General features: G+C 47.6%; 7 protein-coding genes and 1 pseudogene across 7 annotated transcripts in view; 4 read left to right on the forward strand and 4 right to left on the reverse strand.

The window, feature by feature from the left end:
- LOC136947791 (histone H2AX-like) overlaps positions 1 to 26,784 on the reverse strand; it is a 115,056-nt gene that overhangs the window by 50,042 nt on the left and 38,230 nt on the right. The window lies entirely within an intron of this gene.
- Positions 1,307 to 1,921, forward strand: LOC136948112 (histone H1-like). The gene has a single exon (XM_067242415.1). The coding sequence runs from the start codon at positions 1,307 to 1,309 to the stop codon at positions 1,919 to 1,921; it is 615 nt and encodes a 204-aa protein (XP_067098516.1).
- LOC136948110 (histone H2AX-like) lies at positions 3,382 to 22,128 on the forward strand (annotated as a pseudogene).
- Positions 5,200 to 5,610, forward strand: LOC136948113 (histone H3). Its single transcript, XM_067242416.1, has one exon. The coding sequence runs from the start codon at positions 5,200 to 5,202 to the stop codon at positions 5,608 to 5,610; it is 411 nt and encodes a 136-aa protein (XP_067098517.1).
- LOC136947397 (histone H2B-like) lies at positions 7,081 to 7,938 on the reverse strand. The gene has a single exon (XM_067241465.1). The coding sequence runs from the start codon at positions 7,936 to 7,938 to the stop codon at positions 7,564 to 7,566; it is 375 nt and encodes a 124-aa protein (XP_067097566.1). The 3' UTR covers positions 7,081 to 7,563.
- On the reverse strand, positions 9,662 to 10,073 carry LOC136947933 (histone H4). The gene has a single exon (XM_067242173.1). It carries the CDS (start codon positions 10,071 to 10,073, stop codon positions 9,762 to 9,764), a length of 312 nt encoding a protein of 103 aa, XP_067098274.1. The 3' UTR covers positions 9,662 to 9,761.
- LOC136947491 (uncharacterized) lies at positions 17,320 to 20,135 on the reverse strand. The gene is made up of 3 exons (XM_067241588.1): positions 19,751 to 20,135; positions 19,217 to 19,414; positions 17,320 to 19,046 (listed from the first exon to the last, which is right to left on the reverse strand). Exons 1-3 carry the CDS (start codon positions 20,133 to 20,135, stop codon positions 17,320 to 17,322), a joined length of 2,310 nt encoding a protein of 769 aa, XP_067097689.1.
- LOC136947807 (histone H3) lies at positions 23,545 to 23,958 on the forward strand. Its single transcript, XM_067242006.1, has one exon. The coding sequence runs from the start codon at positions 23,548 to 23,550 to the stop codon at positions 23,956 to 23,958; it is 411 nt and encodes a 136-aa protein (XP_067098107.1). The 5' UTR covers positions 23,545 to 23,547.

Here is a 26,784-nt window from a genome sequence, read left to right on the forward strand (position 1 = left end):
CACATTTCAGTTTTTTTTTTTTTTTTCTGTTCTGAAACAGCAAATTCTACACGTTGAAATGTTCAAATCGTAATGATCCATGTTCTTGTTTCTAGTGCAAATGACCGATTGTGAATTGTGAATTGTGGTCAAAAAACTTATGCTCCACATAACTATTTCGAGTGAGTTACTAGGAGTAGGCTACCTTGATTTGTTCAGGGTTCCATTTCACACATATTGTCACGCACATTCGTGTATTTAATTATTTCCGTCTAATTATTAAAAAGCAGTGACTCAAATAGGGTGTTGTCTTCATTCAGAAACCAAGTATTGAGACTTGGCTCTGCATTCAGAATATTGTCTTTAGTCTGAACGGTCATCGTGAACTTTAAACATTAGGCATGGTCTTTTAACACTACGTCGTGCTATGTCCGTGACAGATAACCATAGACTTAACTTGACATCATGTATTCACATTTCTACACACTCTCTACTCCTTGCCATTTCATGAGGTGAAAACGCTAAGGCTACAGGGCGATGTTTGGGTCTCGGGTCCAGGTCGCTGCAGTTGGCGCCTTGAGAATGACACCACAATTGATAAACATAATGGCTGTATTATATCATGCGTAACAATGCGTCGATATTGGTGGCTGTGAGTACACACCATGAGTTATGCTTTCATAGAAATGTATTGGGTAAAAGTGCAGCATTTGGTGACTTGCCTGTCTCGGAGAGTGAAAATATAGGGCGAATAATTTGGGGAAGGGAGACAGAACCCAGCGATGGCTCGGGACTTGAGATCTGTGTTTTACGCGACTCAGAAGACGCACATTAAAAACCTTTGTCACTCTAACTGGCTACCGCGAAGCTGCAAAGTCTATTGCCTGACATCTTGGCTCACTGTGCAACGTGTACTGGTCGGAAGAGAATGCACTTTTAAACACTTTAGAGGAAAAATGCCATCGGTAAACCCGTGCGCAACGCTCAGTCTCGGAGTCCAACGCTGGCGTGTTGGGACAGTTGCAACAAAAAACACGAGGCTTCTGGTACTACAACAACTTTATTATGAACAATAAGAAGTTTACTTTCTAGCCACAGCTGCTTTTGGACAGTTTGTCTATTCCAGCTGCGTTTTTTACACCGTTATACACGAGGAGAAAACACAAGTGGCACAGCTTGTCGATTGCAGACAGCGGTCGAGCTGACTAATTGAGTCTACACAGTTCTCATACCGCCTTTAAGGCCAGCCCCCAGCCCAGAACCGAACACTACTCCCGAGCACAGAAATCAGTTGAGTTTACTCGAGCGATCGGTTCAAACGACAGACATGGCAGAAGTCGCCCCAGCAGCACCCGCTCCGGCAAAGGCACCCAAGAAGAAGGCAGCAGCTAAGCCCAAGAAAGCGGGACCCAGCGTCAGTGAGCTGATTGTTAAGGCTGTGTCCGCCTCTAAGGAACGCAGCGGCGTGTCCCTGGCAGCGCTCAAGAAGGCTCTTTCTGCCGGTGGCTACGATGTAGAGAAGAACAACTCCCGCGTCAAGATCGCCGTCAAGGGGCTGGTTACGAAGGGGACCTTGGTCCAGACCAAGGGAACCGGCGCCTCCGGGTCTTTTAAGATCAACAAGGCCGCTGAGACCAAGGCAAAGAAGCCTGTCAAGAAAGCCGTCACTCCGAAGCCCAAGAAGGTTGTCGCCAAGAAGGCCGCTGTGGCCAAGAAGCCCAAGAAAGCAGTGGCGAAGAAGCCTGCAGCTGCCAAGAAGTCTCCCAAGAAGGCAAAGAAGCCTGTGGCAGCCAAGAAGGCTACCAAGAGCCCCAAAAAGGCCAAGAAGCCTGTGACGCCCAAGAAGGTAGCAGCCAAGAAGTCTCCCAAGAAGGCAGTCAAGGCAGCCAAACCCAAAGCAGCCAAACCCAAGGCAAAGAAGGTGACACCCAAAAAGAAGTAATTTCTTGAATACAACTTCTACGTGGCAGTTGCTTTGCTCACTGTTACTCAAGCACAAACAGAAGGCTCTTTTAAGAGCCACCAACTGTTTCCGTAAAAGCGCATCCATTTGTTAGTTTCCCACATAGACGTCTGCTTTCTCTCAAAACGAGTCTGCTCCTCGCTTTGACTACAGCTAAGGAGTGAGCGACTTGTGCGCTTTGACAACACGCGCCGATTGTTTGATCATCTCAGGTGATCGAACAAGAGCAGTTTTCCGTCCTAACCTGGCTTTTATCCCCAAGGTGATTAGCCGAGCGTTCAGGGCACAAAGCTGCGAACTGAGAGCTTTTTTCCCACCTCCGCACAGTGGAGAGGAGGAAAGACGCTTACATAGCCTGTGCCCAGTGCGCGCTATCTGGAATGCACAGCAAGCATCAGATCTTCTCCCCAGTTACTGATCTGCTACGGTGGATCGAGGGCTGGCTTGCCACTCTCCAAACAGAGACTTTCTCACTGGCTCTGTGAGGCTATTGGTCTCGCGTACGAGTCTATGTGATGTCTCGTGCCACCTGGCTTTCGGGCTCATTCCACCCGAGGAGTGGCGGCATCAGCCGCCATCCTCAGGGGTGTAGGAGTGGAGGAGATTTGTGAAGCAGCGTCTTGGTCGTCGCCTTCACCATTTGTGCGATATTATCTGTTGTACGTTTCCTCCTCATCTTTTGCGCATTCTGTTCTCAGCATGGCTGGTGGATCAGGTGCAGCGAGATGATAACTCGTGAGGTTCTTGTGGGCCCTAGAGTTGCGAGTTGTTCATTGGGTTTATCGCCAAGTGTGGGACAGTCAGACATTCTCAGTTGAGATGTCTATACTGTATGTGTTCTGTTGCCCCTCCAGCTTGGCTGTTGTGCAGGCGAGAGGAACAACATGAGTTTTTAAGTAAACTCTCCTGTTTTCACCCTGGACGGTGAAGGTATGCACCTTCCTGCCAAAGCAAATTCCTTGTCTGTGCAAACTTTCATGGCGAATAAATCCCATTCTGATTCGGATAATTGTTCTTTGGGGGGATGGGGGTCACCGCATACTAATATCACTGCACACCATAGCTAATACTAATAATATCGAGTAATAATAGCGACTACTTCAAGAACTTCTTAAAACACCCATAATTCATCACAGAAAACTAAGGCCTAAGCCATGTAGCCTACTGAGAAATGCTGGTTCTAATGACATTTAATGGAGACCATTTTAGCGAATGGTGCCCAAAATGAGGAGCGATGAAAAGGAACAAAGAGAAGGATGGGGACCAAATACCCCCCTCGCCGTTTGCGATGAAGCAAATGACTCCGCCTTCAGTTTTGCCGCTACCTCTGATTGGATTGAGACCGAACCGGCCTTGTGACCAATGGCTGCCTGTTACCGTGAAGTATAATTGCTGGGCTCCGACCAATGCTATTCACTGTAATCTTAAACGTCAACAAAATGAGCGGAAGAGGAAAAACCGGAGGCAAAGCCAGGGCCAAGGCAAAGACCAGGTCATCCCGCGCCGGACTTCAGTTTCCTGTGGGTCGTGTTCACAGACTTCTCCGTAAAGGAAATTACGCTCAGCGTGTGGGAGCTGGCGCGCCGGTTTACTTGGCTGCTGTGCTCGAATATCTGACTGCTGAGATCCTTGAGTTGGCTGGCAACGCTGCCCGCGACAACAAGAAGACTCGCATCATTCCTCGTCACCTGCAGCTGGCTGTCCGCAACGACGAAGAGTTGAACAAACTCCTCGGTGGTGTCACCATCGCTCAGGGTGGAGTGTTGCCTAACATCCAGGCAGTACTTCTTCCCAAGAAGACCGAGAAGGCCGTCAAGGCCAAGTAACGTCCCCGTTTGATTTGGTGTGATTGTTCACCCTCCCCAAAGGCTCTTTTAAGAGCCACCCATTTAACTCTAGAAAAGCGCATTGACCTTATTAACCATTTTCATTCAAGGATGAAATTATTTCACAGGTGGGTTATATTCACAGATGTAGTGAGCCAAAACGAAACTCGTAACCCCATGTGACTGGAAAGATATTATGTTTAATCAATATGTTCCTCGCAAGTGTTGTGAGGTGCACAGACTCCTTGGTGAAAAACAGGCCCTGTAAGCTCCCGCGGGAAGTAGCAGGGGCAATTTTTTGACCTTATTATATTTAAGATTAAGACAACTTTCTTTGGATAGGGTATGTTATCGTATCAACGTTGTTAATGATCATACATGCACTCTGCGTATAGCCTATTTGATAGGCGTCTACAGGAGCCTAATATGTCCCCCCCAACCCACAGCAGAATACGTTCCCACAGCCATGTAGCCTACATATCTGGATAGTCTCATTTCCGTAGTATACACTTAGCCTAAATGGACGCTAGTAAAAGAATATTTTTGGATTATAAATATAATTTTGTAATGCATAACTAAACCGCTAAAGCAACCAAATGATCTGACCCAATGCCATTGCACGCAGCAGTTCAAAGGAAGACGAGGGCGGAGGCATGAAGTTTGAAATTTAGGCGGGCACGGAGGCTTTGTAACATCACCAAAGGCTCTTTTAAGAGCCATCCACATCACCCTTGCAAAGCGCAATATGTTCTTGAGGTTTTTCATGAGCCAGAAAGTTATACATTTGACATTACACATAAATTACTAATGTGTCACCTTGAATATCCCTTACGAGTATTACTTCCCTCATGAAAAGTAAAATGTGTCCTTATCAGGTGTAGCCTACGTACATAAGAGGGTTGCCCAATGGATTTCTGAAAACCATGTTAATACGCGCGGCATATTGCTCTATCTACTCCATAACGCTTTTCAAACAAGCACCAAGCACCTGAGAGGATAATCGTAGATTACAGGAATAAAGATGCTCATTTACAAATGAGAATCTATTTTAGATCTTCAGTGGAGGTGACTTGACTGTGGTAGAAGAAAAACAAGTTATAGGTATATATCTGCACGCTAATAAATACACTCTTCCCGAGTAAAGAATAATAATATTTTGGAAATCGTGATTAAATTTGACCTTGTGAAAGGGAAAATGGAAGTTTTTTTAAATCGATTCTGAATTTGGAAGTAATAATAGCAAAGCAAGCTTCGGAGTGGGGCGGGGTCTTGTTTGAATTTTTGGCGGCCCTGACTACATCCAATGGTGGAGGAGAGGGAGGCTCCTGCCTGAAGCTGTCCAATCAATGCACGACGTGGTTGGAGATATAAACTTGTTCGCTTCCACTTTACTGTATTCAGTTTCGTGTCAAAGAGAAGGAAACAAGCAACATGGCCAGAACCAAGCAGACCGCTCGTAAATCTACCGGTGGCAAAGCCCCGAGGAAGCAGCTTGCCACCAAGGCTGCCCGTAAGAGTGCGCCAGCCACCGGTGGCGTGAAGAAGCCCCATCGTTACAGGCCCGGCACCGTGGCTCTGAGAGAGATCCGTCGCTACCAGAAGTCGACTGAGCTGTTGATCCGCAAGCTCCCCTTCCAGCGTCTGGTCAGAGAAATCGCCCAGGACTTCAAGACTGACTTGAGGTTCCAGAGCTCCGCTGTGATGGCTCTGCAGGAGGCTAGCGAAGCCTACCTGGTCGGTCTCTTCGAGGACACCAACTTGTGCGCCATCCACGCCAAGAGGGTTACCATCATGCCCAAAGACATCCAACTGGCCCGCCGCATTCGCGGAGAGCGCGCCTAAATGTAGTTTGACTGCAACATCCCAAAGGCTCTTTTAAGAGCCACCTCATTATCTCTATGAAAAGACAAAGTCCTTCCGTTTCCTTTCATCATGTGTAATACCATGATCATAACCATATGACACTGCTGGCAAGTGTTGAGTATGCCTGACCAAGCAATGCGATTTGCATCGAATGCTCTAACAATCGATGACATTAAGCAGCTCTATTAGACTTTGCCCATAACGACTGTCCCACTTTTCTAACGCACCATATGTGAGAAACGATTACATATGCTAGGCCTATATCGAATTTGGACTGTCCTTGCATGCGTGTAGTATTTAAAACGGCTGGCACCAGTGTTGTAGGCCTATTCACACAAAACGGTTTGCAACAAATGGCAGCTCAATTTTATCTGGTCCAGAACCAACTTCTACAAAACAGAAATGGTGCAGTATGAATTGAATTCCCAATATGCTACTATTCAAGTCTCAAAAATATCCACTCTTCTAACCCCAAATATCTAAAAACTTGTCCCCATTTTTTTTAAATGTCTCAAAATAAAAGCATTTTATTAAAGAATATATAGAAGATATATATACTATATACTTCAGGTGCCACCAACCTTGGTAGGCTAGCCTACGTGGTCTATTTATTTCACTAACAAATGTATTATTTTAACCTTCATATTTTCATCTTACAGATAACGTTTAAAGGTAGTAGCTAGTTGATTTGAACTTACCATGAAACGTTACCTCATTCATGGTACATGGTCTGTGTTCAGCGTGGTGCACTCAGTGATGAACATCATCAGCACAGAGATGGACTTGTATCCTTTACCATAATTGTACATTATTTTCTTTCTGATCTCCTTGGACAACTCCTTTGCTTTCTCAGGTCCGTGTTCAGTGTGGTGCACTCAATGATATCAAATGGCACTGTGACTTTTTTCCTCCATTCAAATAGGCCGAATGACAGATTACATGATTGGAGACATGTCTTGTGTTATACAAATTAAAGGAAGTAATAATAGTGGTAGTAATAGTGGTTTGTAAAATCACTATTTTGTCTATATAATCTATAGTCTCTTATCTTTTCTAAGGGGTATCAAGAAATGTGTCCGGGACATTTGATAATATCTTAGTTAGACTGAGCAATTATTAATCTATTTTCACAGCTTCTTTGCTCTATGACATACCAAAGGCATGTACGAATTGATGATGCAATAGCTTTGAATGTCATCACTTTCAGGAGGAATGAAGCATTATTTCAAAGTACTATAAGGTTAACAACAAATTCGACCACGGCTATATACAGACAGACATCTTCCATGACAAAGTTACTGTGCCACAGAACACATCAGAATGAGTGAAACTGAATCACCAGTTCCCAGGTGGTCAGAAATGACAGTGCAAGAATATACTTAATTTGAATTAAGCATTTCCTACAACATACACTAACACATCATATTTCAGAAGACACAACTTGTTCTTTCAGTTCAATATGTCCTTTATTTACAATGTGAAAACAAAAAGTTATTATTTTCATGGATTGACCACGTTAAGCGTCCACATACATTTTCTGAAGCTTTTTTTTGCACATATTGGGGCAACCATTCAATTGTCTAAATAAAGCCAGAACCAAAAAAAAGAGCTTGAATGAATGAGACTGTGAAAAAAATGTTGGATCAATATTTTCTGTGAATGTGTGAACATTTTGTTGGAGGCTACAATACTCGTACTCCCTCAGAAAGTCAGGTGGGACAGTATAACCATATTGTATTTTTAAATAAATTATTCAGGTCACATTCCAGCAACATAGGCCTCCCGCTACTGACATCTAGGAAGTCGCCTCTAGGCTCTTGTCAGAATCATAACCGTGACAGCCGCAATTGGAAATTAGCACATTTTAAAGGGAGTGTGGGTGGCTCTTAAAAGAGCCTTTGGGGTATCATAGGGCAGTCAAATGGCACCCGTTTACTTAGAGCTGGTGTACTTGGTCACCGCCTTGGTGCCCTCGGACACAGCGTGCTTGGCCAGTTCACCGGGGAGCAGCAGGCGGACGGCAGTCTGGATCTCCCTGGAGGTGATAGTTGAACGCTTGTTGTAGTGAGCCAAGCGAGAAGACTCTCCGGCGATACGCTCGAAAATGTCGTTGACAAAAGAATTCATGATTCCCATAGCCTTGGACGAGATGCCAGTATCGGGGTGGACCTGTTTCAACACTTTGTACACGTAGATGGCATAGCTCTCCTTCCTTGACTTTCTGCGCTTCTTGCCCCCCTTTACAGCAGTCTTGGAGACGGCTTTCTTAGAGCCCTTCTTGGGCGCTGATTTCGCTGGCTCAGGCATGTTGACGACTCGTTTCTGTTAAGGAACGATTGAATTGACAGGCGTCACCTTCCCCGTAGTATATAGGGGGTTGGATGCAAAAATTGAGGCACGCCTCCCAGCTCTTCGAGACGTTGACACTGTGAAACGCGCGTGCGCCTGATTATCCGCCTCCTCTAGGCTACTTCCCTGTTAGCATCTCTCTTGCGCATGCGTCCATCCTTGCGGACGACATGCGCTTGCCACCCTAAAGTATCCATTTTGTTATCCATTAAAGGTTTGCCACTTTGTTTCATGTTTTGTTACGGATCGGTTTCAACCAACGTGTTTTCTTTTCAAAGGCCAGATAGGTTGTCTAGGCTAAATAGCCTATGTCTAACGTCTACTTAAATACATATGAATATAAAACCATTTGTATTTTTACTTGCTAACCGAAATTCTACTGTAAAAACTGTGCATTGTTCCACTACTATAATTTGCCACTTTACTCGGAATAGTAGTCTTGTTTAGCTGCTGCTCTCAATGTCGCAAATAACCTAACCTTGCAAACGAAATCAAACCTCACTAAAAACGTGTCCGACTACAATACACACACGGCGCTTGGTGGCTTCGATTTAACCAATACTTTAAGAAGGAATTGTTCAACTGACAGACAATAAAATCAAACCTTCCATTTATTAGTAAAGTACTGGAAAAGATAGTTTTAGTCCAATTAAATAATTTTCTTGAAGAAAATGACACCCTGGAAGTCTCGCAGTCAGGTTTCAGGAAATATCACAGTACTGAAACTGCTCTCACCAAAATATTTAGCGACCTCAGACTAAACTCTGATGCAAATACATGTAAATAAAGTCTCTATCCTTATCCTGTTAGATCTCAGTGCAGCATTTGATACCATTGATCACGACATCCTAATCAATAGACTGGAAAAGCTTATTTGGCTCACGGATAGTGTACTGGATGAAATCATATATCACAGGAAGGAAGTTTTATGTTAGTTTAGGAGACCATATGTACAAGAAACATGAGAACTGCTACGGGGTTGCTCAAGGAAGCTGCTTAGGTCCATTACTTTTTTCTCTTTATATGTTACCACTCAGCGACATAATCAGAGAACATAACAGATTTCCATAGCTATGCGGATGACACACTTGTGTCATCCGCATCTCAAAATAAAAGCATTTTATTAAAGAATATATAGAAGATTGGCACACTGCCCTCGGGATGACATGGAAATCTGAAGTCCTGAAGTCCCGAGGGCAGTGTGCCAATCTTCTATATATTCTTTAATAAAATATATATAAAATATATATATATCCACTGGACCCAACGATGCAACGGCCATCAATTCCATTACCAACTGCCTGTTGGCAATAAACGGCCATCAATTTAAGTAATTTTATCTCAGAAGGATTTTACCACTTTTATTAGTTATCTTATTGTTTTTTTTATAATTTGCTATTTTAATTATTACTTTTATCACTCGTATTATTTTTATTGATTGTATGTACAGCACCTTGAACTACAATTCTTGTATGAAATGTGCTATATGAATAAAGTCTCACAAATGTTTTTTTTTTAATGAACGGCCATATTTCGTGGTTAAGAATGGGTCAGCCTAGTATCAAATAGTCATACGTATTGTGCTCTGGCACTCATGTACTCAGGAAATAGGCTTACCTGACCCACTAATAACCACAGGCGATTTGTAAAGATAAATACTGAGGGAAGAATGTATCGTTTTCAACACTGATTTAGATAGGGATAACTCTTTACTGAAAGTGTGGGTGGCTCTTAAAAGAGCCTTTGGGTTAAGTGCCGAAACAGTAGGTCAAAACAGGAGTTTAACCGCCGAAACCGTACAGAGTGCGTCCTTGGCGCTTGAGAGCGTAGACGACGTCCATGGCGGTCACTGTCTTCCTCTTAGCATGCTCGGTGTAGGTTACAGCATCACGGATGACATTCTCAAGAAACACCTTGAGAACTCCACGAGTCTCCTCGTAGATCAAGCCTGAGATACGTTTCACGCCGCCACGACGAGCAAGGCGACGGATAGCGGGCTTGGTGATGCCCTGGATGTTGTCCCTCAAAACCTTGCGATGACGCTTGGCGCCTCCCTTGCCAAGACCTTTGCCTCCTTTGCCTCTTCCTGACATGATGACTATTACAACGGTTACAAACAGTAATGAAACTCACCACAGACTCACTGGCCTTATGTGTCGACAGCACGGACGTGAAGGAACACTGCAAGCGCCATTCTTCTACTCCCTGTGGAGTTGCAATTAAAGGGACCGTCTCCCAACATGGCCTCCTGAATGCTGACCGATACACACCAGCTACATTTATGAACTACTTGTTCTGAGCAGGTGTTGTCAGTGAACAGGCTGTAAAACTGTTGGTTAAGTTACAGACACTCATGACAAACTGATGCTAATTATCTGGGAAACATTTTCTAACAGCCGTCAAGTTGTCATTGTTTGTGTCAAACAAGTTGTGAATTTTCTTGTAACATTAAAACAGGATATCATGATTTAGCCTAGTCTGCTCGAGCTCCAGTGGTTTGCTCTGTAGGTGAACGAAACTTTCGGAAGACGTAGCAGAATCACGTGAAAAATTACAGGATATGCTTTTTTTCCATTGGTTGTTGCATTAAATCCTACCCAGATACAATGGTGCTATTTTCCGATTGGCTATTGTGTATACCCTTTCTTTTTTTTGATTGGCTGATAAGTGGCAGGCTCGACTAAGAACTCCAGGGGAGACGCTTGATTCCTGCCGGTTCCATAGTGAGAGTGGCGCGGCCAGAGGAATTTTGGTTGGGTGCTGCGGCATATTAAAAATATTAAAAATATTTTTTTTTCTGCGTGAGAAATACAATGTGTGGCGGGAGGGCGTGACAAAAAGACTGAAAGAGAGTGAAAGACAGAATCCTCTATCAGAATGATAGAGAGAATTTAAGTGTGTGTAATGGTGATAGCGTTGCCCTTTTATCAAACAACTGAAATTGTATGAATTACACTATCTTCATGTATTTATTTTTCAAGAAAATGCGCTCAAGGATGACAGAGTGTCATCATCAGTGTCAAGAGCAATAGGGTTGTGCAAGAAGCTGGTGGGGCACTTCTCCCACAGTTGGAAGAAGAAGGCAGCAATGACACAAAGGCACAGAGGGAGCTCAAACTTCCTGAGCACACCCTCATAACTGAGTGCCCAACAAGATGGAGATCCAAAGAAAAAATGGTTGCCAGGGTGCTAGAACAGGCCAAAGCCATATCCCATGTGTTGTCAGGTGACCGACATGCATGCTCCCTCATCCCAAGCTGGCAGGATATTGAAGGGTTGGAGTCTATTCACAAGGCACTGCATCCTCCTGGAATCCACCCAGGAGCTTTTGGATGTTGCGTCGTTCGTGGACCCTAGGTTAAAAAACGCAGTACATCAGTGCAGACAACATCCCTGCCATTAAGACCCGACTGAAGACGGAAATGCAAGAATCAGCAAGATGTACATATCCCCAAGTTAATAATAATTATGTCCTTGAATATGATACTTCTACAAACAGACATATATATATTTACATTTATTCATTTATCAGACGCTTTTATCCAAAGCGACTAACAAGAGAGAGATTTACATTTAGTAGACGCTCTTATCCAGAGCGACTAACAGTAAGTACAGGGACATTCCCCCTGAGGCAAGTAGGGTGAAGTGCCTTGCCCAAGGACACAACGTCATTTTTCACTGTCGGGGAATCGAACTGGCAACCTTCTGATTACTAGCCCGCTTCCCTCACCGCTCAGTCACCCGACTCCCCCTTTACAAAGTGCATAGGTCACTGATCATAACAACGAGATAGCCACAAAACATTGCGAGTAGCCAAAACATGAAGCACACATTGTGAACAACCAAAGTAAGTGCCAAAGGGAAGAACCATAAGAGCATGTAGTTAAACAAGTTACAATTAAACAACATGAACTGCTATAAGTGCAAGTGCACCTGTGGAAAAAAAAAAAAAGACGAGCAACAATAATAAAAAACAATATATCACAGCGAGTACAAAGAATTTTAAATCAGTTACCACTAACCACAAGAGCAACAAGTCTCTGAGCAAGAGTCATTGTGATCCTTGAGGAAACTAACATCGGGTCAAGCGAACCATTCCTAAGTACCGTTGTACTCCCGGAACAAGTGCGTCTTGAGCCTTTTCTTGAAGGTGGAGAGACAGTCAGTGTCTCTGATGGAGGTGGGGAGTTGATTCCACCACTGGGGGGCCAGACAGGAGAAGAGCTTGTGTTGGGACCGGGCGGTCTTGAGCGGTGGGACCACCAGGCGGTTGTCTGAAGAAGACCGTAGGTGACGGGTGGGGGTGTAAGGCTGCAGGAGAGACTTAATGTAGACGGGTGCAGTCCCGTTCACTGCTCGGAAGGTCAATACCAGGGTCTTGAATCTGATACGGGCCATGATAGGTAGCCAGTGGAGAGAGATGAGGAGCGGGGTAACATGGGAGCGTCTGGGTAGATTGTAGACCAGGCGGGCCGCTGCGTTCTGAATCCTCTGAAGAGGACGGGTTGCACATGCTGGGAGACCAGCGAGCAGCGAGTTGCAATAGTCCAACTTGGAGAGGACAAGTGCTTGGACTAGCAGCTGGGTGGAGTGCTCAGACAGGTATCTCCTGATCTTCCGGATGTTGTAGAGGGTGAATCTACACGACCGGGAGACCGCAGCAATGTGGGCCGTGAGGGAGAGCTCGTCGTCCATGGTAACCCCAAGGTTCCTGTCAGAGGATGAAGGGGTCACCGTCGCAGATCCCAGGGTGATTGAGAGATCGTGGGAGATGGAGGGTTTAGCCGGGATGATGAGAAGTTCTGTTTTGGCGAGGTTCAGCTGGAGGTGGTGCTCGGTAATCCAGGCCTCAATCCTAGCTGAGATCCGCGGATCGGTCGGGAGGAACGACAGGTACAGCTGCGTGTCGTCAGCGTAGCAGTGGTAGGAGAAGCCATGGGAGGTGAAGATTGGTCCAAGTGAGGTGGTGTACAGAGAGAAGAGGAGGGGTCCAAGGACGGAGCCCTGTGGGACACCAGTGGAGAGCTGGCGAGGGCCTGACAGTTTGCCTCCCCAGGAAACCTGGTAGGATCTTCCCGACAGGTAGGATGAGATCCACTGGAGTGCAGTGCCAGTGATGCCCATCTCAGAAAGTCTGGTGAGCAGGATCTGGTGGTTAACCGTATCAAACGCTACAGAAAGGTCCAGCAGAATGATGACGGATGACCTGGAAGCCGCTCTGGCAGACTGGAGGGCAGTGGTGACTGAAAGGAGGGCAGTCTCTGTGGAGTGGCCAGTCTTGAAGCCCGATTGGTTGGGGTCAAGCAGGTTGTTCTGAGAGAGAAAGTTAGACAGTTGGTTCTATTTCGTGGAGCTCCGCCCCATAGGGGAGCTCTGCTCCTATTGGTTTACCCGCTGCCTAGTGCAGCTGATGACTGAAGATCAAAATATACACACACCTGTCACTCACACAGGTGCCCTATATAAGGGGGTGACAGCCGTCACTCATCCTCCCAAAAAATTCAGCACGGGTTGCTCGAATTTAGTGGCTTGAAGATTAAAGAATATCTGAAATGAGCGTTTCCATTCCATCGCTTCCACGTAAGGCTCTTTTAAGAGCCCAATGCCGGTGCCGTTTCTTGGAGGCCGATGGAGACCACCACAAATTCTGTTTCGTGTGCTTGGGACCTCGGCATGCCAGGGACGGTTTGGTGAACCCTCCTGTCTGTTTGTCGTGCGCTGGCCTCTCCGTTTCGGAGAGGCGGCTGCGTCACGACTTCTTTCAGGTGGAGGAGCCCCTCGAAGATGTGGTCTCTGCTCTGCTCTCCGAGGAGGAGAGTTCAGAAATTGAGGACCACCTCGAGGCGGCTATTGAGGTGCACGCGTCCGGGCGGGACCCTCCTGTGGAGGCTTTCTGCACAAGCGTGTTGCGTTCAACCCCCCCGCACTTCTCTGAGGTAAAAGGGCGCGAGTTGACCTCGACCTCAGAGGATTGTTTGATCATCTCGGGTGATCGAACAAGAGCAGTGTTGCGTCCTAACCCGGCTTTTATCCCCAAGGTGATTAGCCGAGCGTTCAGGGCTCAAAGCTGCGAACTGAGAGCTTTTTTCCCACCTCCGCACAGCGTAGAGGAGGAAAGACGCTTACATAGCCTGTGCCCAGTGCGCGCGCTCTCGCGCTATCTGGAATGCACAGCAAGCATCAGATCTTCTCCCCAGTTACTGATCTGCTATGGTGGATCGAGGGCTGGCTTGCCACTCTCCAAACAGAGACTTTCTCACTGGCTCTGCGAGGCTATTGGTCTCGCGTACGAGTCTATGAGATGTCCCGTGCCACCTGGCATTCGGGCTCATTCCACCCGAGGAGTGGCGGCATCAGCCGCCATCCTCAGGGGTGTAGGAGTGGAGGAGATTTGTGAAGCAGCGTCTTGGTCGTCGCCTTCACCATTTGTGCGATATTATCTGTTGGACGTTTCCTCCGCCTCCTATGGGGCGGAGCTCCACGAAATAAAACGATAGTTAATGGAGGTAACTCCAGTTCTATGAGTGGAGCGGAGCCCCATAGGGCTGCAGGCCCAGCTCGACTTATTCAACTCGGCTGTATTAATACTTTTGGGAGGATGAGTGACGGCTGTCACCCCCTTATATAGGGCACCTGTGTGAGTGACAGGTGTGTGTATATTTTGATCTTCAGTCATTAGCTGCACTAGGCAGCGGGTAAACCAATAGGAGCAGAGCTCCCCTATGGGGCTCCGCTCCACTCATAGAACTGGAGTTACCTCCATTAACTATCGTTAGATACAGCACGTTCAATTGTTTTTGAAAGGAAGGGTAACAGTGATACCGGTCTGTAGTTCTGGAGGACGGCAGGGTTAAGGGAGGGTTTTTTGAGTAGAGGGGTAACTCTAGCCTGTTTGAAGGCAGAGGGGAAGGTGCCAGAGGTAAGAGAGGAGTTTAGGACATGGAGAAGAAAAGTTATGATGGAGGGGGAGATGGTTTGAAAGAGAGGGGAGGGTATAGGATCAAGGGGACAGGAGGTGGGGCGATGAGAGAGAATGAGGTCAGAGATCTCTGCCTCAGACAGGGGAGAAAAAGAGTTTAGACATTTAGTTGGGTCAGTCATGGAGGGTGAGAGGGTAGGAAAGGTGGGTTTAGGGAACCGACTGCTAATGTCGGCGACTCTTTTCTCAAAGAAGGAGGAAAAGTCGTCTGCTGTCAGGGTGGAGGGAGGGGGTGGGGGAGGTGGGTTAAGAAGGGTGGAGAAGGTAGAAAAAAGTTTGTGGGGGTTTGAAGCAGAGTTAATTTTGTTCAGAAAGTAGAGGGTGATGTAAATCTGTCAATATACTATTGTGATTCAAGTAGGTAAATAAAATATTTATTCAAATTTAGTCATGCATCACCTAATTTCATCATAAGTTTATTTTGAATCAATCTAATATTGTGAAAGGTCATACTATACAGTTATTCGCCCGTCTCTGTTGAATATTACAGAACATAAAAAAAAATAAAAAAAAATATATAAAATAATCGCAAATGCAATATTGATAAAAAATAACCGCAATTATCATTTTTTCGTAAATCGTTCAGCCCTACTGCACCATAGCTAATACTATTAATATCGAGTAATAATAGCGACTACTTCAAGAACGATAGTTAATGGAGGTAACTCCAGTTCTATGAGTGGAGCGGAGCCCCATAGGGGAGCTCTGCTCCTATTGGTTTACCCGCTGCCTAGTGCAGCTAATGACTGAAGATCAAAATATACACACACCTGTCACTCACACAGGTGCCCTATATAAGGGGGTGACAGCTGTCACTCATCCTCCCAAAAGTATTAATACAGCCGGGTTGAATAAGTCGAGCTGGGCCTGCAGCCCTATGGGGCTCCGCTCCACTCATACAACTGGAGTTACCTCCATTAACTATCGTTCTATTTCGTGGAGCTCCGCCCCATAGGGGAGCTCTGCTCCTATTGGTTTAGGCGGAGCGAGCGAGGCCAGATATACCCCCAGCGAGACTAGATCTAAAAGACCCATAATCTCACAAGGCACCGAGGACAGACCTGCTGATGTAATAATACACAGGGTCTGTCCTCCCGGTCAGGCCGCTACTGTGACACAGAGAGCCGTCCAGGGTGAAAACAGGAAAGAGTTTACTTAAAAACTCATGTTGTTCCTCTCGCCTGCACAACAGCTAAGCTGGAGGGGCAACAGAACACATACAGTATAGACATCTCAACTGAGAATGTCTGACTGTCCCACACTTGGCGATAAACCCAATGAACAACTCGCATCTAGGGCCCACAAGAACCTCGCGAGTTGTCATCTCGCTACACCTGATCCACCAGCCATGCTGAGGACGGAATGCGCAAAAGATGAGGAGGAAACGTCCAACAGATAATATCGCACAAATGGTGAAGGCGACGACCAAGACGCTGCTTCACAAATCTCCTACACTCCTACACCCCTGAGGATGGCGGCGGATGCCGCCACTCCTCGGGTGGAATGAGCCCGAATGCCAGGTGGCACGGGACATCTCATAGACTCGTACGCGAGACCAATAGCCTCGCAGAGCCAGTGAGAAAGTCTCTGTTTGGAGAGTGGCAAGCCAGCCCTCGATCCACCGTAGCAGATCAGTAACTGGGGAGAAGATCTGATGCTTGCTGTGCATTCCAGATAGCGCGAGAGAGCGCGCACTGGGCACAGGCTATGTAAGCGTCTTTCCTCCTCTCCGCTGTGCGGAGGTGGGAAAAAAGCTCTCAGTTCGCAGCTTTGTGCCCTGAACGCTCGGCTAATCACCTTGGGGATAAAAGCCGGGTTAGGACGCAACACTGCTCTTGTTCGATCACCCGAGATGATCAAACAATCCGCTCGTGTTGACAAAGCGCACAAGTCGCTCACTCGCTTAGCCGTAGTCAAAGCGAGGAGCAGACTCGTTTTGAGAGAAAGCAGACGTAATGACACATTGTCTATGGGCTCGAAAGGTGGTCCACACAGAGCGTCTAACACCAGAGATAAATCCCATGTAGGTGTTGACGCTCTCGGAGGTGGCCTGAGCCTACACACCCCAGCCAGAAAACACTTGACCAGCGGGTGGCTGAACAGTGTCGTTTTGGCGAACCCTTCGTGACATGCCGAAATGGCCGCCGCGTAAACACGAACCGTGCTCGCGGCTAAGCCCTCATCAAACAACGATTGTAAGAAACACAAGAACATTTCGACCGGACATGAGACCGGGTCAAGGTTCTGTTTTCCACACCATTGCATAAAGGCTCGCCAGCGCGACGCGTACCCTCTAGCAGTAGATTGTGCGCGCGCACTCTGAATGGTCTGAATGACAGCATCAGACAGACCCCTGCGCTCTAAGAGTTCCCTCTCAGTAGCCAAGCCATAAGTGGGCCTCCGATCAATGGGGGGCTCTTCACCAGGCCTCCGGCCTGAGAGAGCGCATCCGTCTGATGAGGTATGGGCCAAGGCCCGCCCACCAGCATCCCCATCATCTCCGGGAACCATGGGGCTCCGGGGCGATCGGGGACTATCAGAATGACCGACAGCCCGTCCGACCTCACCCGAGCCAGCAAGGGGAGGATGGAGGCCAGAGGTGGAAATGCGTATAGCAGACCTCTCGGCCAGGAACGGTGCGCGAACGCATCGACTCCAAGCGGAGGTCTGTCCTGTGCGCGCAGCGAGAACCACAGAAGACACTGTGTGTTGGCTCGTGACGCAAACAGATCCACCTGTGCTCGGCCGAAACGTGCCCAGATCAGAGACACGATGGACGGTTTCAACCTCCATTCGTCCTCTCTCGGGCCGCCTCTTGACATCAGGTCCGCTCCTTCGTTTAGCAGACCTGGAATGTGCAGAGCTCTCAGGGAGTGTAGGTGCATGAAAGCCCAAGTCCACACTTCCTCCGCTAAGCGATGAAGTGATGGAGAGCGCACCCCTCCCTGTCTGTTGATGTAAGCCACCGTCACCCTGTTGTCGGATCTGACGAGAACGTCTTGATCCTTCAACACCAGCGCGAAATGGCACAAAGTCAGTCGAACCGCTTCGAGCTCCAGGAGGTTGATGTGACGCGTCTCTGACGGTTCCCATCTTCCTCCTATCGAGCCCGCCTGACATACTCCACCCCACCCGGTCAAGGACGCGTCCGTAAAGACCGGGTAGAGAGATGTCACTCTGCCCATGTCGACTCCGCGCGCCATGACGCGCGGGTCTCTCCAATGGTTCAGATCGGTTTTGACTGATCTCGGTATCACTAGCAGTCTGCGGCGGTGTCGCACAGGATCCAACCGCAGCTGAGCAAACCATCTCTGCAGCTTGCGCATGTATAACAGGCCTAGAGGCACTACTACATGAGCCGCCGCCATCAACCCCAATAGGGACATCACCGACAGCGCGGTGATTGTGCGTGAGACCCGGAACGCGCGGAGAGCTATTGAAATAGCCTCTCTCCGTGGTGCCGACAGTCTGGCTCTCATCCCAACAGTGTCCAAATGTATACCTAGGTAGGTAAACTGTTGAGCGGGCCATGGAGCGCTCTTCTCCCAGTTGACAGCGAACCCCAACTGGCTGAGCTGACTCACCAGTGAGGTCGCGTCCTGGATAGCTCTGTCCGGAGACTGAGCTAGAACTAACAGGTCGTCGAGGTACGCCAGAATGCGTATTCCCCTCCGCCGTAACGGTTCTAGAGCTGCCTCCACGCACTTGGAGAAAGTTCGAGGAGCCAGCGCGTACCCAAACGGCAGGCGCGTGTACTCGGACTTTTTCCCTTCGAAGGCAAAACGCAGAAATCTCCTGTGCTTCAGTTTGATAGGCACATGGAAATACGCGTCCTTCAGATCTATGCTGATCCCAAAGTCGTTCCGCTGTACACAAGTCAGCAAACGCTTTATCGTCAGCATGCGAAAGGGCCGTTTGGCCACACTCTCGTTGAGCACCCTCAGGTCTAGAATCGGCCTCATCCCCCCGTTTTTCTTGGGAACCAAAAAGTAAGGGGAGTAGAGACCCGAGTTCTCCTGATCTCTGGGGACCGGGATCACTGTCCCTTTGGTCAGCAAGCTCGCTATCTCCGTCCGGAGCGCGAGTGCTTTCAGCGGGCAGGACAAGCATGAACTGGATGGCATAACCCTCTCTCAGTATCCTGTCTAGCCAGCTTGGCAGTGAGCATGACTCTCGCCACTCTGCATAACGCAGAGAGAGCGGGCGTGCGTTTAGCTGCGGAGCCGTAGACAGGAAACGGCCGTACTCTCGTCTGACCCCAGCCGCCGCTGTGCACCGAATCGGCGGCACAGCCCAAGGTGGGGTCGACTCGTAAGGGCTGGGGCTGCGCCCCCTGACCAAGAGAGGTCTGAGCTCCGTCTGAGCTATGAGCTTCAAGAGGTCTCACAGCGCGGCCAGAACCCGGGGCGCACAGCCGCAGTGATGGCTCTTGTAACGTGACAACAGTGTCACACGCTGTGTCAAGGTGCACAGAGACGGGTAGCGGTCTGGCCACACGCTTGCTAGCTGGGCCAGACTCCGCTACGAGTGCGGTGCTTGATGGTTCGGCGTCACTCGTTGAGGACAACTCGCGAACCAAAACCAACTCATTAGCCCGCTCGACAACAGTACGAGTGCTCAGCTCTGTACTCGTCGAAAACGTAAGAGGCACTGAATGGAACACTTGTCTTTCAGGGAAAGGGTAAAGTGGAGGTCCAAGCCTCTTTACTTCATTCAGATAGACCGGGGTGGGGACCGAAGCCTCGATCCCCGCCGCCAGTCACGCTCTCCTCTTCCTTCGCCCTCCGCCACCACGCCAGCCGGCGTTAGGTGGGCGGCTGTGATCCACTCTCTCGGGGGGAACAGCCAAGGGGGGAACAGGTGCCGCGGGAGGAGCAGCCTGCGTCGCAGCGGCCGCTCGTGCCACCGGACGGCGAGCTCGTTTCCTCCTGCTTTGCGAGGCACCGGAGGAAACAGAGGAGGGAGCAGCGTTAGGTTTCTTCTGCAGGGGCATATGCCCTAGCAGGTGCTTCCTCTCATCCTCCAGGCGCGAGAAGCGTTCGGAGGCTGACGCCACAGCCGGTCCGAACAGGCCCTCGCTAGCCACGGGAGCGTTGAGCAGGACGGACTTGTCCGCCTCCCTCATGGCTGTTAGCGACAGCCACAGGTGGCGATGAACCACAACGCTGTTGCCCATCGCCCTGCCAGCGCAAATCGCTGCCCCCTAATTCAGGTGGAGCGCGGCAGATGCCATTCTGGCAACCCACGACGTCTCCTCGGCCGACAGTCCCTCAGGCCTCTCCGTGGAGAGTTTGGAGACCGCCGCCGTCAGAAGGGCGGCGTTCCCAGAGGCAGCCGCTGCCTGCGCACCCCAGACATACGCCTTGTCTGCCAGAGAGGCAGTAAGCTTGTCCCGGGATGATGGCAGGGTCGCCTTCCTCGCCGTCATCCAAGCGCTCGCCCCTGGCACCAGGTAAGCGACGAGGGATGGTTCCAAGGGTGGGGGACCGGACTTCGCTGCCTCACCCAGCCCGCTCACCTTCGTGAACGGGAGGAGCGCCTTGACCGGGGCGTTAGCCACCAGTGGCGCATCCCATGAGCCCTGCACATGATCTGCCAGTCTCGGCATAGTGGGGCATAAGGGCTTCGAGGCTTTACTGCGTTTTGCATGAGGGCCGACATCCCACGGGTCATCTTCCTGCACAGGAGGAGAGGCCGGCAGGGGAACGCCCATGATTTCGGCTGCCTTCGCGACGACAGACGGGAAGTCTGCCCTGCGAGACAGCGCGGAGGAGACGGGAGGGGCGGGAGCCGGCTCTTCGTCATCCTCTGAGGTCGAGGTCAACTCGCGCCCTTTTACCTCAGAGAAGTGCGAGGGGGTTGAACGTAACACGCTTGGGCAGAAAGCCTCCACAGGAGGGTCCCGCCCGGACGCGTGCACCTCAATAGCCGCCTCGAGGTGGTCCTCAATTTCTGAACTCTCCTCCTCGGAGAGCAGAGCAGAGACCACATCTTCGAGGGGCTCCTCCACCTGAAAGAAGTCGTGACGCAGCCGCCTCTCCAAAACGGAGAGGCCAGCGCACGACAAGCAGGCAGGCGGGTTCACCAAACCGTCCCTGGCATGCCGAGGTCCCAAGCACACGAAAACAGAATTCGTGGTGGTCTCCATCGGCCTCCAAGAAACGGCACCGGCATTGGGCTCTTAAAAGAGCCTTGCGCGGAAGCGGTGGAATGGAAACGCTCATTTCAGATATTCTTTAATCTTCAAGCCACTAAATTCGAGCAACCCGTGCTGAATTTTTTGGGAGGATGAGTGACGGCTGTCACCCCCCTATATAGGGCACCTGTGTGAGTGACAGGTGTGTTTATATTTTGATCTTCAGTCATTAGCTGCACTAGGCAGCGGGTAAACCAATAGGAGCAGAGCTCCCCTATGGGGCGGAGCTCCACGAAATAGAACCCCTTAAAACACCCATAATTCATCACAGCTAAGGCCTGAGCCATGTAGCCTACTGAGAAATGCTGGTTCTAATGAAATTTGATGTAGACCATTTTAGCGAATGGTGCCCAAAATGAAAAAGGAACAAAGAGAAGGAATGGGGACCAAATACCCCCTCGCCGTTTGCGATAAAGCAAAAGACTCCGCCTTCAGTTGTGCCGCTACCTCTGATTGGATTGAGACCGAACCGGCCTTGTGACCAATGGCTGCCAGTTACCGTGAAGTATAATTGCTGGGCTCCGACCAATGCTATTCACTGTAATCTTAAACGTCAACAAAATGAGCGGAAGAGGAAAAACCGGAGGCAAAGCCAGGGCCAAGGCAAAGACCAGGTCATCCCGCGCCGGACTTCAGTTTCCCGTGGGTCGTGTTCACAGACTTCTCCGTAAAGGAAATTACGCTCAGCGTGTGGGAGCTGGCGCGCCGGTTTACTTGGCTGCTGTGCTCGAATATCTGACTGCTGAGATCCTTGAGTTGGCTGGCAACGCTGCCCGCGACAACAAGAAGACTCGCATCATTCCTCGTCACCTGCAGCTGGCTGTCCGCAACGACGAAGAGTTGAACAAACTCCTCGGTGGTGTCACCATCGCTCAGGGTGGAGTGTTGCCTAACATCCAGGCAGTACTTCTTCCCAAGAAGACCGAGAAGGCCGTCAAGGCCAAGTAACGTCCCCGTTTGATTTGGTGTGATTGTTCACCCTCCGCAAAGGCTCTTTTAAGAGCCACCCAATTAACTCTAGAAAAGCGCATTGACCTTATTGACCATTTTCATACAGGGATCAATTTATTTCACTGGGCTATATTCACAGATGTAGTGGGCCAAACCGAATGTGGTTACCCTGCGTGACAGAAAAGTTCACTGCATTGCGCGATTAATCAACATTTTCCTCGCAAGTGTTAAAGCTGGGAGGTGCACGAGAATAGCCTCCTTAGTGAAAAATAAACCCTGTAGGCTCCCGCGGGAAGTAGCAGCTGGGCAATATTTTGACCTAAAGATATTTAAAAGTAAGACTTCTTTGGATAGGGTATTTTATCGTATCAACGTTGTTAATGATCATACATGCACTCTGGGTATAGCCTATTTGATAGGCGTCTACAGGAGCCTATTATATCCCCCCAACCCACAGCAGAATACGTTCCCACAGCCATGTAGCCTACATATCTGGATAGTCTCATTTCCGTAGGATACACTTACATTGACGCTATTAAAAGATAATTATTGGATTTTAAATATAATTTTGTAATACATAACTAAACCACTAAAGCGACCAAAGGATCGGACCCAATGCCATTTCGCGCAGCAGTTCAAAGGAGGACGAGGGCGGAGGCATAACGTTTGAAATTTAGGCGGGCACGGCTGTGTAACATCCCCAAAGGCTCTTTTAAGAGCCATCCACATCACTCTTGCAAAGCGCAATATGTTCTTGAGGTTTTTTATGAGCCAGAAAGTTATACATTTGACATTACACATAAGTTACTAATGTGTCACCTTGAATATCCCTTACGAGTATTACTTCCCTGATGAAAATTAAAATGTGTCCTTATCGGGTGTAGCCTACGTACACAAGAGCGTTGCCCAATGGATTTCTGAAAATAATGTTAATACGCGCGGCATATTGCTCTTTCTACTCCATAACGCTTTTCAAACAAGCACCAAGGGGCTGAGAGTATAATCGTATATTGCGCGCAGGGATAAAGATGCTCATTTACAAATGCGAGAATCTATTTTAGATCTTCTTTGGAGGAGACTTAACTGTGGAAGAAGAAACAAAATATATAGGTATATATCTGCACGCAAATAAATACGCTGTTCCCGTGTAAAAAGCGCTAGTTATTTTGGAAATCGTGATTAAATTTGACCTTTTGAAAGGGAAAATGGAAGTTGTTAGAAATCGATTCTGAATTTGGATATAGTAATAGCAAAGCAAGCTTCGGAGTGGGGCGGGGTCTTGTTTGAATTTTTGGCGGCCCTGACTACATCCAATGGTGGAGGAGAGGGAGGCTCCTGCCTGAGGCTGTCCAATCAATGCACGACGTGGTTGGAGATATAAACTTGTTCGCTTCCCCTTTACTGTATTCTGTTTCGTGTCGAAGAGAAGGAAACAAGCAACATGGCCAGAACCAAGCAGACCGCTCGTAAATCTACCGGTGGCAAAGCCCCGAGGAAGCAGCTTGCCACCAAGGCAGCCCGTAAGAGTGCGCCAGCCACCGGTGGCGTGAAGAAGCCCCATCGTTACAGGCCCGGCACCGTGGCTCTGAGAGAGATCCGTCGCTACCAGAAGTCGACTGAGCTGTTGATCCGCAAACTCCCCTTCCAGCGTCTGGTCAGAGAAATCGCCCAGGACTTCAAGACTGACTTGCGGTTCCAGAGCTCCGCTGTGATGGCTCTGCAGGAGGCTAGCGAAGCCTACCTGGTCGGTCTCTTCGAGGACACCAACTTGTGCGCCATCCACGCCAAGAGGGTTACCATCATGCCCAAGGACATCCAACTGGCCCGCCGCATTCGCGGAGAGCGCGCCTAAATGTAATTTGACTGCTACATCCCCTAAGGCTCTTTTAAGAGCCACCTCATTATCTCTATGAAAAGACAAAGTCCTTCCGTTTCCTTGCGTGCTTGTATTATGTGAAATAACATGATCATAACCATATGACACTGCTGGCAACAGTGAGTGTGCCTGTCAAAGCAATGCGATTTTAATTGAATGCTCTGACAATCGATGACATTAAGCAGCTCAATTAGACTTTGCCCAGAACGACTGTCCCACTTTTCTAACGCACAGTCTGTGAGAAACGATTACACATGCTAGTAGTGATGGGCATTCCGGCTCTTTTTCATGAGCCGGCTCGTATGGCTCAGCTCACTAAAAAGAGCCGGCTCTTTTGGCTCCCGAACGGCTCTTTAAAAAATACATGTTTTAACTATGAATTTGACTATGATAGGTGTGAAAAAACAAGTTGAATTAAATTATGAAATGAAATCATACTCGACCGTAAACACATATCTTAAAAAATGCATTGATTTGTCGTGGCTCTCCGAGTTTTGACTACTCTCTGACTGTGTGAGTTGGCTCGGCCCTCCCTCATGCAGGATTGACAGGAACAGAATGTGAGGATGATCGTGTGCGCCTTTAAGCCTACAAGTATTTTTTTGTTGTTCTTTGAATTAGTCAATTATTTTAAATACAATTAAAATTCATTATAACATAATTATTTAGTTTTCATAGGCTGTATTAATCTATTAAAAATAGAGTCGGCTCTTCAGATATGCGAGCCAGCTCCCGACGTTCACCTTCAAGAGCCGGCTCTTAGAGCCGGATCGTTCGCGAACGACCCATCACTACATGCTAGGCCTATATCGAATTTGGACTGTCCTTGCATGCTTGTAGTATGTAAAACGGCTGGCACCAGTGTTGTAGGCCTATTCACCCAAAACGATTTGCAACAAATGGCAGCTCAATTTTATCTGGTCCAGATCCAACTTCTACAAAACAGAAATGGTGCGGTATGAATTGAATTCCTAATATGCTACTATTCAAGTCTCAGAAATATCCACTCTTCTATCCCAAAATATCTAACAACTTGTACCCATTCTTTTTAAAGTTGTCTCAAAATTAAAAAAAATAAAGGTTAAAATAAATTGTAACCTTCATATTTTCATCTTACGGATAACGTTTAAAGGTAGTGGCTAGTTGATTTGAACTTACCCTGAAACATTACCTCATTCATGGTACATGGTCTGTGTTCGGAGTGGTGTGCACTCAATGATGAACATCATCACCATGGAGATGGTTTTGTAGCCTTGAACTTTACCATAATTATACATTATTTTCTTTCTGATCTCCTGGGACAACTCTCTCCTTTGCTTTCTCAGGTCTCAGGTTCTCAGGGAGTCAGATGGCTGAGTGGTGAGGGAGTCGGGCTAGTAATCTGAAGGTTGCCAGTTCGATTCCCAGCCGTGCCAAAATGACGTTGTGTCCTTGGGCAAGGCACTTCACCCTACTTGCCTCGGGGAGAATGTCCCTGTACTTACTGTAAGTCGCTCTGGATAAGAGCGTCTGCTAAATGACTAAATGTAAATGTCCGTGTTCAGTGTGGTGCACTCAATGATATCGAATGGCACTGTGACTGTGACTGAATGACGGATTACATGATTGGAGACATGTCTTGTGTTATACAAATTAAAGGAAGTCATTGGTTTATAAAATCACCATTTTATCTCTATAATGATCTATTATCTTTTCTAAGGGGTATCAAGAAATGTGTCCAGGACATTTTATAATATCTTAGTTAGACTAAGCAATTATGAATCTCTTTTCACAGCTTATTTGCTTTATGACATACCAAAGGCATGTACGGATTGATGATGCAATAGCTTTGAATGTCATCACTTTCAAGAGGAATTAAGCATTATTTCAGAGTACTATAAGGGTAACAACAAATTAGTACACGTCTATATACAGACAGACATCTTAGATGGCAAAGTCATTGTGCCACAAAACACATCAGAATGAGAGTGAAACTGAATCACCAGTTCCCAGGTGGTCAGAAGTGACAGAATATACTTAATTTGAATTAAGCATTTCCTACAACATACACTAACACATATAACATATTTCAGAAGACACATAACTTTTTCTTTCAGTTCAACATGTCCTTTACTTACAATGTGAAAACAAAGTTATTCTTTTCATGGAATGACCATGTTAAAGGGGTCATTGACTGGGTTTTTTGGTTATTTCACACTGTTCCTTAAGGTCTCCGAATAGGGTATATAACATTGGTTGGGCTGAAAATGGCCCGGATGCTGTTCTATGCCCCCTGAAGCTTCCTGTGAAATTGTCCCAGGAAAAAACTCTAGGTTTTCTCCTTTTATGGTATGCTCATGAATAAATAGATGAGCTGCGTGCTGATTGGTTGGTTTACAACGAGTGAAGCTGCGGCGCAAAGACGCAACAAGGCCAACAGCACTCACTGAAACAAGAAGGTGGAGACTTGAAATAAAAACGTACAAATAAATCTATTGTGTCTACACAACACTGTTTTCAACAGATTGACTAGATATCATTTGAGATTATTACGTTAGTTGTTTCCACTTCTGTTGTCGAAGCAAACAGTATCGCCTTAGGTGGGTAACATTAGCACTACAAATTAGCAAACAAACTATTGTGATTCAACTCAGCTTCAGTTAGCTCTAGCTATCTTGCTGAAAAATAGGTTTGGACAAACATACATCTTGAATTGTAGATTGACATGACAACACAGGTTATTTATTGGAATGAAACATAGTCAGGAACATGAAATAACGTTAGGCCCATTGCCAATAAACTAAATCATCACACATTCTACCT

Source organism: Osmerus mordax, chromosome 8, assembly GCF_038355195.1.
Source record: "Osmerus mordax isolate fOsmMor3 chromosome 8, fOsmMor3.pri, whole genome shotgun sequence".
Lineage (NCBI taxonomy): Eukaryota > Metazoa > Chordata > Actinopteri > Osmeriformes > Osmeridae > Osmerus > Osmerus mordax.

Excerpts from the sequence above, each read along its gene's own strand:
- LOC136948112 (XM_067242415.1), top strand. The coding sequence starts at position 1,307 with ATGGCAGAAGTCGCCCCAGCAGCACCCGCTCCGGCAAAGGCACCCAAG.
- LOC136947491 (XM_067241588.1), bottom strand. The coding sequence starts at position 20,135 with ATGGGCAACAGCGTTGTGGTTCATCGCCACCTGTGGCTGTCGCTAACA. Across the intron at positions 19,415-19,750 it reads ACCTAACGCCGGCTGGCGTG|CGTGTGACACTGTTGTCACG; the intron begins GTGGCGGAGGGC and ends ACCTTGACACAG. Across the intron at positions 19,047-19,216 it reads GGTGCACAGCGGCGGCTGGG|CACTCGCGCTCCGGACGGAG; the intron begins GTCAGACGAGAG and ends GCCCGCTGAAAG.
- LOC136947397 (XM_067241465.1), bottom strand. The coding sequence starts at position 7,938 with ATGCCTGAGCCAGCGAAATCAGCGCCCAAGAAGGGCTCTAAGAAAGCC.
- LOC136947807 (XM_067242006.1), top strand. The coding sequence starts at position 23,548 with ATGGCCAGAACCAAGCAGACCGCTCGTAAATCTACCGGTGGCAAAGCC.
- LOC136947933 (XM_067242173.1), bottom strand. The coding sequence starts at position 10,073 with ATGTCAGGAAGAGGCAAAGGAGGCAAAGGTCTTGGCAAGGGAGGCGCC.
- LOC136948113 (XM_067242416.1), top strand. The coding sequence starts at position 5,200 with ATGGCCAGAACCAAGCAGACCGCTCGTAAATCTACCGGTGGCAAAGCC.